The 14,833-nt window shown below is 53.3% G+C and overlaps 1 protein-coding gene across 3 annotated transcripts; it reads right to left on the bottom strand.

Annotated features, from left to right (window-relative positions):
- Positions 1-894: 894 nt before the first annotated feature.
- On the bottom strand, positions 895-9,940 carry Pi16 (peptidase inhibitor 16). Of its 3 annotated transcripts, none has more exon segments than NM_001170481.2 (7): positions 895-1,289; positions 1,617-1,746; positions 1,947-2,678; positions 3,198-3,286; positions 3,573-3,682; positions 6,504-6,725; positions 9,627-9,940. In NM_001170481.2, coding segments are annotated over 6 exon segments (1,452 nt in total). In that variant the 5' UTR covers positions 9,816-9,940; the 3' UTR covers positions 895-1,289; positions 1,617-1,636.
- Positions 9,941-14,833: the final 4,893 nt, after the last annotated feature.

Raw genomic sequence — 14,833 nt, 5'->3', positions numbered from 1 at the left:
TTCCAGGACAGCCAGGGCTACACAGAGACAAGAGCTTAAAACAAGCACACCCAAATAAATATGTTGGGGGACACAGTACACGTGTGCCATTGCACACGAGTGGAGGCTGGAGGACGACTTGCCTTTACCCATGAACCTTCTCACTGGCCCGAAGTTGTATAACTTGTTTTTAAAAAAGATTTACTTATGTATTTATTTATTTATATGTATGTGGGTACACTGCTGCTGTCTTCAGACACACCAGAAGAGGGCATCGGAGCCCATCACAGATGGTTGTGAGCCACCATGTGGTTGCTGGGATTTGAACTCAGGACCTCTGGAAGAGCGGTCTGCGCTCTAACCACTGAGCCGTCCCTCCAGCCCAAGCTGTATAGTTTAAACAGGAGACTTCAGTGTCTTTATTGAGAGGAGGCGCTTTGATAAAGCAGCCTGGCCCCTCTTATTTTTTGTCCCTTGTGTTCCTGACCCACAGAACTTCTGGACCCCAGAGAGGTTTCTGGGCCCTGGAGCTCTACTCAGGGTTCCTTTCAAGAACTTAGGTTGCCCAAACTTTGCTCGGTTGAAACTTGTGGCCAGGACAGGCCTGAGCATCAGCCCCCTTGTGGAAATGTCCTAACCCCTAAAGCCACCAAGGTAAGCCCCACTGATAACTTCTGCTCCTTCCCTCTGCTCTTTTTTTGTTTGTTTGTTTGTTTGTTTGTTTGTTTCTTGCTAGGCTACCTGTGGCTTGGGTGGAGCGAAAGTTACCGGAAGGGGAAGGAAAGAGATGGCTCAGAGAGTTGGGGGCGGGGATGGGAGGATGGAGAGGAAGAGGGAAAAGACAGAAGAGTTGCATGGGTGGGCAGACCGGCTTCCTCACAGCACCCCTCCTCATGCAAAGCACTGAGACACGACTCTCAGACAGGCTTTATTCAGGAGTCAAAGCTGCCTCTCTTCGTTCCCTGCTCCCCGCCTCCCCACCCACAGAACCCCACTTTGGTTGGGGCTTGTTCTTTACCTACCCCGAGTCCCTGCTGTCCAAGCCAATGGGCACCACTTGGAGATGGGGAGCCCTAGAGCCTGCAGGCAGACAGCAGCCCACCCGCCCCACCCCACCCCGTGGAGCAGACAAGTATCATCAGAATCATGTCCTCCGTAGAACTCCACTGTGAGGGGCAGGAAGGGCCCCGGTGTGCAGTTACTGATGAGCCCACAGCCTTTCCCTTCCAGAGGGGCTTTAGCCAGGGGTGATATCTTGCTTAAGGGACAGGATAGGAGAACACAGCAGTTGGGCATCTGAGCTCTTCTCCCTGGGGATGGGGCAGTAGGCATTTCAGATACTCCTTGTCTTATAATGGCTCAAGAAAGAGCTCAAAGGACTAGAAGGACCGAGTTCTTGAGGAGGCTGAGACCCTCTGTCCTTAAGACACTAGGCACATGTGGCCTTTAGAACACTGCTCAGAACAGTTTGCAGCTGGCTGAGGACAGCACCCCACCCCCAACCCTCGTGCTGGCACTGCTTGGCAGAGAGGGGAGAAGGGGGGAGGGGAGAGCACAAGGGAGAGCACGACCTGCTCCGGAAGCTCTGGCTTCTAACTTGGAAAAAGAATCCAGAATGGGCACAAGGCCAGTCTCACCAGGCCTTTGAGTGTCCCCCTCAGAATATGCCAGCCAACAGCAGGAGAGGCAGCAGCAGTCCCGGGAAAGGGCCCCACACAGGAGCAGAGTTCTTCGAATCCCAGCTGGCCTTTTCAGGGTCCTCTGCACCTGCAGAAAGGAAGGTGCTGTACCTCAGCTGGAAAACAGCTTAGCCTGTCTCTCCACTCACTCCATGCAGGGTGCAGGCAGCAGGCAGGGAGGAAGCATCTTCCAGATGGCGCATGCTTTACCATGCTCCAACCACTGGTTCCAGCACCGGATACCAGCATTCTGGAGCCAGGAAGGACGATGAGGACTTGGGGCCTTACCTGTCCGGGATGATTGTAGGGCCAGGGTGCGCCCACCTGTGGCATTGCCCGAGGCACTAGGGAAGTTGGGCAGATATGTGGGGACAGGGTAGCTGGAGTGTTCCAGTGAGGCCTTCGGCCCACCGCGCTCCTGAGCTGGAAGAACTGGGACCAAAGCCTCACTGGAAACAGGCAACTCGGCCTTGGCCTCTGGCAACTCGGCCTCTGCCTCAGGCAATTCGACCTCTGCCTCGGGCAACTCGTCCTCCCGCTCAGGCAACTCGGCCTTGGGCTCAGCCTCCTCCTGGATTTGGGGTGGGGACTCTCCTGTCTCTGTCGGGGACATCTTGGGGTACAGAGATTTCTCTGGGCTCACGGAGGCTGCTCTCGACTTGCTGCTGGCTTCTTTGTCCGTAGATTTGGGGACAGGGATGTGTGTTGATGTGAGGAAGTTAACTGGCCCTTCATCCAGTGAAGGCTGGATGTGCGTTGCAGAAACCGAGGGGACCTCAGTTAGAAAAGACTGAGCCTCTGTTGCCATGGAGGAGGGGCCTTCGGTTGCTAAGGAAGGTGGGGCCTTTGTTTCTACCGCAGGTGAGGGCTCGGTTGCCAGGGAGTCCGAGACCTTTGTTACCGAGGAGAAATGTAGAGATTCAGAGGTTGCTAGGGATGGAATACCGGTTTCCCTGGAGCCTGGGACTTCAGTCACCCTTGGAGGCGAATCCTGCGCTTTTTCCGGTTTTCTCTCCGGCTCTGTTTGGCAAGGCCAAGCATTAGTGCTGCAAACGAGACCCCGCCCGGCCGCACGAATACGCCCGGCCCATTGGGATACGCGAGCCATAAACTCCTCTGCAGCGGGTGTGCGCCTCTGGTATTGTAACTTCTTGTCATTGACACACTAACTCTTCCACCCGCCGCCTTGTCCAAGCTTCGTTTGGTAGACTGTATAGCAGGCCCCACCCATTCGATAAAAGACCACGCCCACCACCCGGACCTTCCCGCTCGACCACGCCCCCTCGCGGCGCACTCCAGACCCTCCGGGTCTCAACTCTTTGTAGGGACTTAAGGGTGAAATCTGTTACTTGGAGTTAAGGAGTCGCTAAGGTGGCTGTGCAGGGAAGGCAGAATGTCACAGAGGATCGCCACCATCGCATCCCGTAGGTCCCTCTCCTGTTTCTCAGGGCGAGAGTCCTGAGATTCTGAGTCACCCAGGCGCAGGGGTGGGGGTTGGTTATGGGAGACATCCCATCTTAGCTCTCGCCTGCCACTTACCACAGAGAGAGTTCACGCAGCTGTAGCCAAGAGGGCACTGGGAGCAAGGCGTCCCCTCCTGGTAGGGCTTCCGGCCCTTCACGTTCCCCCTAAATGAGATGGCATTGCTGCAGGCAAGGCCAGCACCCTCCTACTGGTCCCCACGTTTCCCAGGAGCACAGCAGAGTCGTCCATAGGAGCCTACAGAGCTGCTATCCCCCACGAATTGCTTACCGGGGATCATGGGCTCCCCCCCTTCTCTGGGTAACCAAATTAGACCCCTTATGGGGTCATCGGAGCTGCCAGAAGGGGCAGAGGCCACATTAGCAGCCCACAGCTTCCTTGAGCCTTGTCCAGTTCCGTCCTGCCCTACGCCTCTGGCCCCTCAGCACTTACGGGGGCTCATAGTTGCACACCAGCAAATGGATGTTAGCTTCCTCCACTCCCTGGAGCGTCTCGCAGAAGTGGGAACCACAGCCGATTCTCTCAGTTTTGCTCCACACTACCTAAAGGGAAAACCCAGGAGGTTAGCCCTGGGTAACGTAGTCGGTCCGGTGTCGTGGGACCCTATAGCTTCAGGACAAAACTGCTCACGGTAGTTAGAGGCAGGGGGTGACAGTGTCTACCCTCTCTGCCAGGCCCAGTCACCAGGCCTCTTTCAGTCTTCCCTCAGCCTCAAGCCTCTGTTATACCCTGTCCACTCTCCCGTGGCTTCTTTCTAGAGATCCTTAGGGTTTTTGGATTGCTCATTGGTTGGTTTTTTTTTTTTTTTTTTTCCTTTTTTGGCTCTTTTTTTTTTTTTTTTTTCGGAGCTGGGGACCGAACCCAGGGCCTTGCGCTTCCTAGGCAAGCGCTCTGCCACTGAGCCAAATCCCAAGCCCCTCATTGGTTGCTTTGATTTTGGTTTCTCTGTGTAGAGCTGGCTGTCACTCTGTATACCAGGCTGGCCTGAACTCTCAGAGATCCACTTGCCACTGCCAATCCAAGTGCTGGGATCAAAGGTGTGTGCCACCTCTGATGGGCTTGGTCCCTTGGAACAAGTTGTTTTTGTTTTTTCTTAGAATTATTTATTTTATGTATATGAGTACACCATCTTCAGACACACCAGAAGAGGGCATCGGATCCCATTACAGATGGTTGTGAGCCACCATGTGGTTGCTGGGAATTGAACTCAGGACCTCTGGAAGAGCAGTCAGAGCTCTAACCACTGAGCCGTCTCTCCAGCCCCCAAACGAGGTTTTAAACAGGGAGTCTATGGAAAGGATCAGAGATAGTGGAGAGCTTCAGCCGCAAGGAAAATGCAAGGAGGAGTTATTTTGAAACTTTCCCCACTCCAACTAACACCTTGCTAGGCTCCTTCCACCCCTTGGTTCTACCTCTTTTGGGGCGTGGCCTGGTTGTTAGAATAATTTCGTCCTAAAATACAAAAACAAAACTATGTGAATCCCAGCACTCTAGGCAGAAGCAGGCAGATCACTGTGAGAATTCCAGGCCATCCAAGGCTACCTAGGAGAGATCCTGTCTTAACAACAATAACAACAAAACAAAAGTGTGTGTCCTGCTCTGGAGAGATGGCTCAGTGGTTAAGAGCACTCCCAGAGGGGTTGGGGATTTAGCTCAGTGGTAGAGCGCTTGCCTAGCAAGCACCAGGCCCTGGGTTCGGTCCCCAGCTCCGGGGGTGGGGGGGGGAGCGCTCCCAGAGGTCCTGAGTTCAAATCCCAGCAACCACGTGGTGGCTCACAACCATCTGTAATGAGATTTGATGCCCTCTTCTGGTGTGTCTGAGGACAGCGACAGTGTACTCATATATAATAAATAAAATAAATCTTTAAAAAAATGTGTGTCCTGCCACGGTGTGGAGATGCCATTTTCCCCTTATTTTCTAGGCTTAGGTTGTCGGGGAATCCTGCTTGTAATGGCTGCGGCTTCTTGGACTCCTGTTTGTGCAGGTGAGTTTTAGAAATGTCGCCCAGCTTAGGACAGAGCCACAGATGGCTTGGTGAGTCTGTTAGGAGTGTGTTGGGTGAGGGTGGGTAGGGACGTCCCAGTAGGGAGGGTGCTGGGACCTTCAATTTTCCAACTTGGGTGGGTGCTTGCATTTCCTTAAGATTAGGGCTAAAAATACCAACTCAAAAAGGCACTGGGAATGGGAAGGAAGCATGAGGGCGGAAATGAATGGGTTTTTTCCCCGTTTGGTTTCGGGTGTAATCATTTGTACAATAGGCATTGGGAAGAGAAAACAATCCCTTAAAGGCTAAGGCTAGCGTCACTCCGCAAGACCGAACTTTCCAGAAGCACCGGAAACTGAGTGGAGAGGGAAGAATATCTGAGAGAGGCCAGAAACACTGTCGGAAGGCTCCAGAAACATTTCTCCAGTGAGCAGGTGCTTTCTGCCTACACAGTGTTTTTAGAAGGATTTTGGTTGTTTGTTTTGTTTGTTTGTTTGTTTTAATTGGGGTCCAGAGGATCCTACTCCGTCAGGCTTGGTGACAACTGCCTTTACCTACTGGGTCATCTCTCCCACTCTCTTAAACACAGTTTTTCCTAATGCAAAAATTAATTAAGTTTGTCTATTCGCTTTTATCAGTTTGGCGGATTAGAAACAGCAAATTAGAAATGGCAGTGCCAGGAGCGACAGAGGCAAGGTGAGGAGAGGCAGCTGAGGCTGAGACAAAAAGCTTTGGACCACTCAGGGTCCTCTGTCACCCAGTACAATCCTGCATTCAGGAAATAGGCACTGCTTTCTTAGCAGGATAAAACGGGCTTTCAAAAGACCAGACGTGCCTTCTTGAAGAGATGAAGACGACAGTTTGAGTGGACTGCGCGCTCTCAGCTGGGCAGATTATTAGGGACGCTGTAAGGGGGAGGACGGGTTTAAAGCCAGGCTGCTCGGAGGGGAGCCACTCTACCTGGCCCAGCACTTGACTCCACCCATCTGGAGATCCTGCCGGCCCCGCCCACGCACCAGGCGGCTCCACCCAACACCAGAAGGGCCAGCCCGCTTTGCCCACTGTGCACGTGGCCCCGCCCCTCACCTCCAGGTCCACACCAAGCGGTGCCCTCAGGTTCGCACGCACTTACATGGTTCATCAGAGCACCTGAAGCCCTCTCCCTACTTTCCACACACGGGGCCTGCTCAATCATGCCGGTGGCCATACCCAAACATCAAGAGTCCGCACGTCCCCGCCCCAACGCCATCCCACGGCTCATCCAACAATCAGGGGTGAGTCCAACGCCAAGATTCCCCAGCCCTCAGGCAGCATCGGGAGGCCTCACACCGGAGCTCACCGTCCCACCCTCTGCCCGCCGGCCTCCCTAGACTGTCACCTGAGTGTAGTGGCCGCACATCTGGCCCGGATCACAGGTGGCTGTGCTGAGATTGTAATATTCATGCTCCTCGTGCCAGTTCCCCACGGCCAGCGGTACATCCATGCCCTCGTCCGTGATGGCAAACAGGTTCTCTCCGCGCCGCCCGCGCTCCTTGTTGTGTCCCCACACGCACTTCTGAGCGTAGGCCTTGGCGAAGGCGGCCAGCTCGTCGTCCCACCTCTGCAGGGGCGCAAGGGAGGCATGGGGAGAGGTGAGGGTGGTTAAAGTAGGCTGGGGAATCTTGAAACCCCAGTAAGCCAGAGACTGGCTTGCCTCACCACGCGCCCCCCCCCCCGACCCTCAGCAAGGTGACTTCTGGCTTGTCTCCGGAATCTGTTCCCCGTGGGTTTCAGTGGGATGGGAGAGTGCCACCTTGGACCCTGGGCTTCATCTCTTACCCTTCACAGGGCATGGGGGCGAGGGCAGAGGATTGACGTCAGTCGTTATCTTTGTGCGTGTGGCTGGGGGTGGGGCGGAGATGCACACCGGCCTGTTTAAACTGCTCGGACGTCTGAAGCTGTCCAGAGAAGTATTGGCGAACCTGTGCATCAACACCGGGCTACCGCCTGCCTCACTGCTTGGGCTCTCCCTCGGCTTCCTTGGCAGTTGAGCTCTTCCTAAGTGCTTAACTAACTCCCTTCATCGGGTCCTTCTTCCTGGAGGAAACTGTTTCTGTAGGGCACACTGTGAAGGTTCCTCACTACCAGGCATCAGAGCCCTGCGTCAAACCCCAACTCCAGATTCTCCAGTCTGCTCACAGCACGTGAGACTCCAGGGAAGGGTAGCTTTGCTTAGAGAGCCTCCGAGGTTCCTCTTCCCAGGCTGGAAGAAGATGGAGCGAGTGTGGAGTGAGGAACTTAAGGCATCTGACCCCAAGGACCAAGGAGGAAGACCTGGATCCTGTTAAACTCTGTCCACCCCTCCAGGAGATGGATGCCTGCAGTGGCTCTCGTTCCACCCTCTGTGTCTCCCCGGCCCCCAGCGCCCCTCCCCCCCGTATCTGACAGCCCCACCGAAAGCACCAGCAGGAGCTTGGGTGACATAGGGGGAGAACTGTGTGACCATGTCCGCTTCTTCCCACCTACTCAGGGGTTAGCTTCCTGAAACCCTCGTTGGAACCTGACGTGGGACAGCATCAGGGCTGTGCCTTAATGAGTCTCTCTCTCTCTCTCTCTCTCTCTCTCTCTCTCTCTCTCTCTCTCTCTCTCATTTTGAAAAAATTAATTATGGGGTATGTGGGAATGCAGGTGCATGCCTAACAGTGCCTACATAAAGGCAAGAGGGCAGCCTTCGGGAACCTATTCTTCCTCCACAGCCTCTGGGGAGGGGATTTAGCTCATCAGATTTGCTTGGCCAGAGGTTTTTGATGAACACCTGGCTGGCCTCCCTCTGGCCACTTTGTTTCAAATCACTGGTCTGATCTGGGTGGTCCCCTAGACTCTGACCATAGCCAGCCGGCAGCTGGGAGTAAAAACAGGGATCAGGGGGCCTAGAGAGAGCCACAGGGCTCCAGGATGGACAGTTAGGCCCCATTCTAGGACAGGCAGTAGCATAATCCCCATTTGTCACAGTGCTGGGCGTTGTGGGTACTTTTAATAGGTAGTTAGGGCGGAGAGACCAGCTCTAACCTCCAGAGCTGGGTCTATGCTTGAAGTCCCATTGAGACTTTTCAATCTGTGGCGTTGCAACCTCCGTGATCCTTTCTCCCTGGAAGTAGGTCCGTCCACTCTGTTACTAGTCCTGGTCACTAGGCCAGGATGAGAGCAAGAATCCTGTGGCTGCAAGTCGCTGGGAGAGCGTGGCCACTGGGATCAGTGTCATAGGTAACTGGGTCCTGTGGGACTTGGGAAGGCTGTGTAGGCAGACTGAGGGTGGAGAAAGAGATGGGACTAAATGACAAGGTGCTAGCCAGGTGGGGGACACCCTGATCAAAGTCACACTGAGCAGCACATGGACAGAAGTGAATCTCGCTCTCGCCCATCTGTGTGGTGAGAGGGGCAGGCAGAACTGCTACCTGGTATCCAGGCTTCTGATTTGTCTGCAGTCCCTGGTTGCCAAGGACAACGGGTGTGTGCTGTGAGCATTTCTCGAGGTCATCCTGTCTGACCTGCAGGTGGACCCAACTGTCCACCAAGAAAAAGCTCCCCTCGGAGTCACCAAGCCACAGGGGATGAGCTGAGGCTGCAAGCGAAATGTGGGGACCTCCGGTTCCCTGCTGTATTTCCCAGGTGTGATTTGCCTCTTTAGCTCGATGGTTCCTGGCCACTGGAGGATGTCTGGTGTGGGGTGAGGGGTAGGGGTGGGATGAACCAGTCAGACTTCAGAGAGGACAGAAAGGGAGGGACTCTAACTCTATCAGCTGAAACTGGAGCAGACATCCTGCCTCAACCCTGTCATCTGATAATATTCTTTCCGTCAGATTGGCCATGGGTACTCAGCTACGGTCTCCATGGTCTGTGTTCCTCTGTTGTGTGGATAGTTTGTGTTGCGTGCGTGTGTGTGTATGTGTGTGTGTGTTGTGTGTGTGTGTGTGTGTTGTTGTATGTGTGTGTGTGTGTCTGTTTTATTTCACCACATGTAGTATTACATGTGCAGGAGTCAGCGCATGCATGTGAGTGTGCTTGTGACCTCATTGTACGGATGAGAGACTGAGAGTCCACATGGTTACAGGATGCACCCCAAATGAGACCGGGTGTTAGAGAGAGCACCGGAACTGTGGGCCCCTAAGCCCTTCTCAGGTCTGCTCCTCTCCAGTGTTTCCTGGGCTCATCTGTCTCTTCCTCTTCTCCTCCAGGCCAGCCTATCTTGAGAAGAGTTGAGGAGGAGGCCACTGGTGTGGGGGGAGCCAGGGCTTAAGCCTGAGCAAGTTTGCTCTGAGCCTCAGTTTTCTTATCTGGAAAATGGGGCTGATGATGGGGACCAGTGCATTGTACAGCACCAGGGACTCTGTCACTGAGGAGAGGAAGGACTCTTGAGAGAGCATCCACACACAAGGGGAGGTGAGGAGAAGGGCTCGTGGCAGGCCTTGCCTTGCACCCGCACCCTTTCAGTCCCAGGAGGTGGGCACCCAGCCACACTCACCATCTGCAGCATGTCTGAGGCTGGCGGGGACACCTGGGCGCGGTAGTGGTTGTGAAGCTCCACCATGGTTTGCTTCTCGTCCTCTGTGAGGGCTGTGGCGGGGCCAGTGGCAGTCAGCAGCAGCAGAAGCAACAGGAGCAGCAGTGGCAGCTGGGGCAGCATCACCCACGGGCTGCAGGAGCTGTGCATAGTGGCCAGCCCTCTCTGCCTCTCCCGATCAGGGGTCTGGCGGCTGGACTTAAAGTCCTTCCCACACAAGCACCACCCTGGCTGGGGTGGGGCGGCAGGGGCTGTGTCTGGAGGCCCAGCCCAGCTCACACAATGTCTCCAGGAGGGCTGGGTGCCTTGGGTCTGGACCAGAGTAGAATCCACTCCCCTGGAGTCCTTGGCAACAGCCTCCTTTTCTCTCAGTAATGGGGGCTCAGGCCAAAGGCTATATGAGCTCCATGGTCCCTCCTGAGGTGGACAGATCCCAGAAACAGCAGCAGAACTGTGCTGTGGCATCCAGCTCACCCTACAGTTCCTCATCTGCAAGAACAAGACAGAGAAGGGACCTTACAGATCTGCCCCTACGGGATTGGGTAAGAAGAGGAAGCAGCCAGGACCACTGAAAGGATGGGGGAGGGAGAAATGATATATCCAAATGCCTCCATCCATAGGTCCTGCCCACCGCAATGTTTGTGGTAAACTGAGTCACGACAGCAACATTAGGTGCCCACCCCAGGTCCTCTGCAAGAGCAGCAGGCACCCTTAACCAGCCCCAGGGGAGCCTTCTAAATAAGGCTAGGGATATCCACAGGAACAAGAAAAAAGTCAGGGGGTATGGAGGTCTCTTACTTGCCTGAGGTGAGCTCTTCATTATGTAGCCCAGGCTAGCTGCTCTCTAATTACAATTTCATTTGTTTGTTTGTTTGTTTATTTATTTACTGTATATGAGTGCTCTGTCTGCATGTACAACCATATGGCAGAAGAGGACATCAGATCCCATTACAGATGGTCGTGAGCCACCATGTGGTTGCTGGGATTTGAACTCAGGACCTCTTTTTTTTTTTTTTTTTTTTTTTTTTTTTGTTTTGGTTCTTTTTTTCGGAGCTGGGGACAGAACCCAGGGCCTTGCGCCTCTTTTTTTTTTTTTAAGACTTATTTATTATATATGAGTGCACTGTAGCTGTCTTCAGACACACCAGAAGAGGGCCTCAGGTCTCATTACAGATGGTTGTGAGCCACCATGTGGTTGCTGGGAATTGAACTCAGAACCTCTGGAAGAGCAGTCAGTGCTCTGACCACTGACCCATCTCTCCAGCCCCCCCATTGCTTGCTCTTAACTGTACTACAGCCACTACCAACATGTCTCTTTCTCAGCCCGCTGCAAACAAAGGAATGTGTGGGTGACAGTGCCTACTTGTAATGGTCTCATGACCCTTCTTCCTCAAAGAAGCAGTTCTAGCAGCCCTTCCGCATGGCCATCCTGAGATGGTGCCAAGTAGGGTGGGTCCTTGGGCAAGAGAGCTATCAGGGGAGGGGACTCCTCCCATCTGTCTCCTGTGGGCCACAGGCCTCCTCCTGGAACCCTTGATGTCCATACCTCAGGATACTCTGCCTGGTGTAACTCCTGTATCCTCTCCTGGAGTGAAAGAGAGAGCCAGGGCTTCTCCTCTGGGGGATTCCCAAAGGGAGACACTCACATATAAATCTGGTCTAAGAAGCCAGACAGACAAGAGTAAATCTTGTCTGGAGATCGGGGTCAGAACACAGGGTTCGATTCCCAGCGCTGCAGATCACTGCCATGAAACCAGGCAGGCAGAAGGATTTAGTATAACTGAAAGAAAAATAGTTAAAATGACTGAACTCATTTCAAGCTAGGAGTGGTGGGTTGAAATGTGACTTGACTGGCAAGCAGGAGATGGGAAGAGGACCCTGAGAGACTGGACAAGGAGAGGAAGGGAGGGAGGAGCTGGTGAGAGGCTGGAGGGGAGGAGCTAGCTCTCCAGGAATGGAGGAGGGGAGAGTTCCAGGCTCACCCACCCAGATCTAACCCTGCTGTCACTCCCCAGCCGAGCAGGCCAGCTACCCCTCAGCTGGTGCTTTGTCCTCAGTTTGGCAGCAGACACATTGTAGGTATCATGATGGTGGGAAGAGTGGAAGGCTTCTAGGTACCTCAGAGAACACCAAGGTCTTCTGCCATCCAGGTTTTGCAACGCTGGCTCCTGGATAGAGGTGTCTGATGGACAGGGCCTCATCTCTGGGAGCCCCCAGAAGACTGAACTCCTCCCAGAAGAACCTGGCTGCCCAGATAGCCCCCCATCCAAATCCTAAGTAGGGTCTGCCCTCACGGCACCATGTAGGCAGGGGCCCCTTTCTTCTCCGACACTCTATCCTCGGACACGTCCATAGACTTCCCACGGCAGGGAGACAGGGCACCTGGCCCAGGCCTCCAGGGGCTCCCGCACTGGAGCTTCCTGTCTAGGCTAAGAGAAATGACCAATGCACAGGATGACTCTTTCAGGCTTATCACAGCACAGATGTGATAAAGTGACGAGCCATGGTCCTGGGTGTTGGGCCCTACCTTGGTGTTTCCCTACCCCCTCGCTGAGCCTCTTAGCCTGCTATAGCAAAGAACTGTTTACACCCTTGGCAGCTGCTCTTAGCCCCTGATTTGGGGCTGGGATTTTCCATGGCACCCTTCCTCCCTACCGAGCCTTCCTGCTTGTTGTTGTTAAGAAGTTGCTGGGGGCTGGAGAGATGGCTCAGCGGTTAAGAGCACCCGACTGCTCTCCCAGAGGTCCCGAGTTCAATTCCCAGCAACCACATGGTGGCTCACAACCATCTGTAATGAGATCTGATGCCCTCTTCTGGTGTGTCTGAAGACAGCGACAGTGTACTTATATATAATAAATGAATAAATCTTAAAAAAAAAAAAAAAAGAAGTTGTTTATGCCCCTGATTAGGCCGAACTTTCACCACACAGACTTTTCCTGTTTTCCTGGTTGGGGATTTTCACCTGCCTTGTTGTTTTCCACGGCTTTTGCCTCTGGTATATAAGGAGAGCTCAGTAAAGCCTTGGTGGCACTCGCTGAAAACGGGTGACCCGTGTACTTGTTTTCTTTCAATCCCGCAGACCTACGCTCGATATTCACACACTGGCGGCGCAGGCGCCGACACCTGGGATCTGGGCCTGGTTCTGGAGCTGGGAGTGGAGAGGGGCGCTTGTCCGGACACTGCTGAGCCTGGAGACCTGGGTGTGTGACACTGCACGGGGCCAGCCTGCACAGGTGTGCGTCACTGGCCGGAGCTAGCGCTTGTGCACTGACAGCTGGTACTGGGGACCAGAGAAGAATGTGAAGACGAGAGCAGCTGAGGGGTCAGATGTCCCTAAAGAGCCCTTCCTCCGGTCCTCCATTTTCCTCTCTTGCCTGTGGCCTGTCTTTTGTTTGTTTTCCTGACAAGGTCATGTAATATAGCCCAGGCTGACCTTAAACCCACTATGTAACTGAGGATGACCTCAAACTCCCAATCCTCCAACCTCCAAGTTCTGGGATTCCAAGTGTGCACCGCCACACCCAGCTTCTGCCTGTCTTGAGGGTAGTCTTCCTCACAGTAAGCCCTGAAGAAATAAAGTTTCAAAGTTTCATAGCTACGAGTAACAAAGTTACAAAAACAAGGCTTGAGAAATACATCTGGTGGGCAGGATGCCTATGACAAACTTGTGACCTTTCTGAGAGGTACATCTGACGTCAGGATGCCCAGTGATATGATAAAGTTTTGTCGATCAAGATATTGAGGCAATTCTGGGGGCTGGGGATTTAGCTCAGTGGTAGAGCGCTTGCCTAGGAAGCGCAAGGCCCTGGGTTCGGTCCCCAGCTCCGAAAAAAAGAACCAAAAAAAAAAAAAAAAAGATATTGAGGCAATTCTGACTAAGTTAATTAACAATGACAACTGTTCTCGGAAAGACCTCCCCTATCCCTCCCTGTGGTAAATTCTGAGAACAACGCCAAGATGTCATCCTGACCCTGCCAGACCACCTAGTTCACCCCCCTCCCCAAGAGACGTAACAACTTAGCCCTTTCCCAGTGATTCTCCAAAGCCAGGTGTAGGGCTGGATGAGGAAAGTGACCAACTGAGCCAAGAACAGCCCCTTGAGCAGGCCAGCCAATACCTGACCAGATCCTTTGTCCTGTGTCCCACCAATGTGAAAAGGCCAGCTAACCCTGTTGCTGAAGTCTGCCCTCTGTAACAAATAAAAGTTGTGTGTTTTTGGGTTCGGGGTTGCTTCTCCCTGCATGGATGTGCAACCCCACGTACATATGTGGGTTAAAAACCTTATACCGGGGGGTTGGGGATTTAGCTCAGTGGTAGAGCGCTTGCCTAGGAAGCGCAAGGCCCTGGGTTCGGTCCCCAGCTCCGAAAAAAAAAAAACAAAAAACAAACAAACAAAAAAAAAACCTTATACCGGGCTGGAGAGATGGCTCAGCGGTTAAGAGCACTGACTGCTCTTCCAGAGGTCCTGAGTTCAATTCCCAGCAACCACATGGTGGCTCACAACCATCTGTAAAGAGATCCGATGCCCTTTTCTGGTGTGTCCGAAGACAGCTACAGTGTACTTATATATAATAAATAAATAAATCTTTAAAAAAAACCTTATACCCTCATGCTATTGCAGCGGTCACTTTGTCAGTCTGTGCTCTGTGGGTGGCTCCTAAAGGCCACTATGGAGCCTTACGACAGCCTCGTATACAGTCATCGGAAACTATAGGTAAATAAGAGAAAGTACTGATTATCATAGAGGGGCCACGTGCCCACGTTCAGCCTGGGAGACAGCATCAAAGACCCGGTGTCCTCTGATCTGCAACTCACAGGATGTATTCCCGTGCCTGGATGGAACCTGTGTGAACCTGTCCTTTGACCATTACATAGTCTCTGTCGCTCTGTTACTAAGCATGACACATCTGTGCGATGGGGACACCCGGTATCACTGCCCCGGCGTGGTCCAGCAGATGTTCTGCATATGAGAGTGTCCGTTGAGTAGCTGCCGATGCTCGCTGTGCAGGGACGCAGGCACGTGCAGTGTGCCCAGTATGGCTGTGGAACCACCCTTTCAGCTTGGTTTATTCAGGTTTAGAGAGGCTACTGCACACGGACAACCTGGGCTATTATCTTTGTGAGACTGCTTTTTGTCCTTTACCTGTGAATTTATCTTTGGTTTTTTT

Source organism: Rattus norvegicus, chromosome 20 (genome assembly GCF_021556685.1).
Source record: "Rattus norvegicus strain SHRSP/BbbUtx chromosome 20, alternate assembly SHRSP_T2T, whole genome shotgun sequence".
Taxonomy (NCBI): Eukaryota; Metazoa; Chordata; class Mammalia; order Rodentia; family Muridae; genus Rattus; species Rattus norvegicus.
The sequence above is the reverse complement of the archived record's forward strand: the minus strand, read 5'-3'. Positions and strand labels throughout refer to the sequence as shown.

Coding starts and splice junctions, on each gene's coding strand:
- Pi16 (XM_087597098.1), bottom strand. CDS start 9,815: ATGCACAGCTCCTGCAGCCCGTGGGTGATGCTGCCCCAGCTGCCACTG. Junction 3,287..3,572: donor GTGTGCAACTATGAGCCCCC/GTAAGTGCTGAG, acceptor CATCTCATTTAG/GGGGAACGTGAAGGGCCGGA. Junction 1,747..3,197: donor CTGCGTGAACTCTCTCTGTG/GTAAGTGGCAGG, acceptor TCCTTTCTGCAG/GTGCAGAGGACCCTGAAAAG.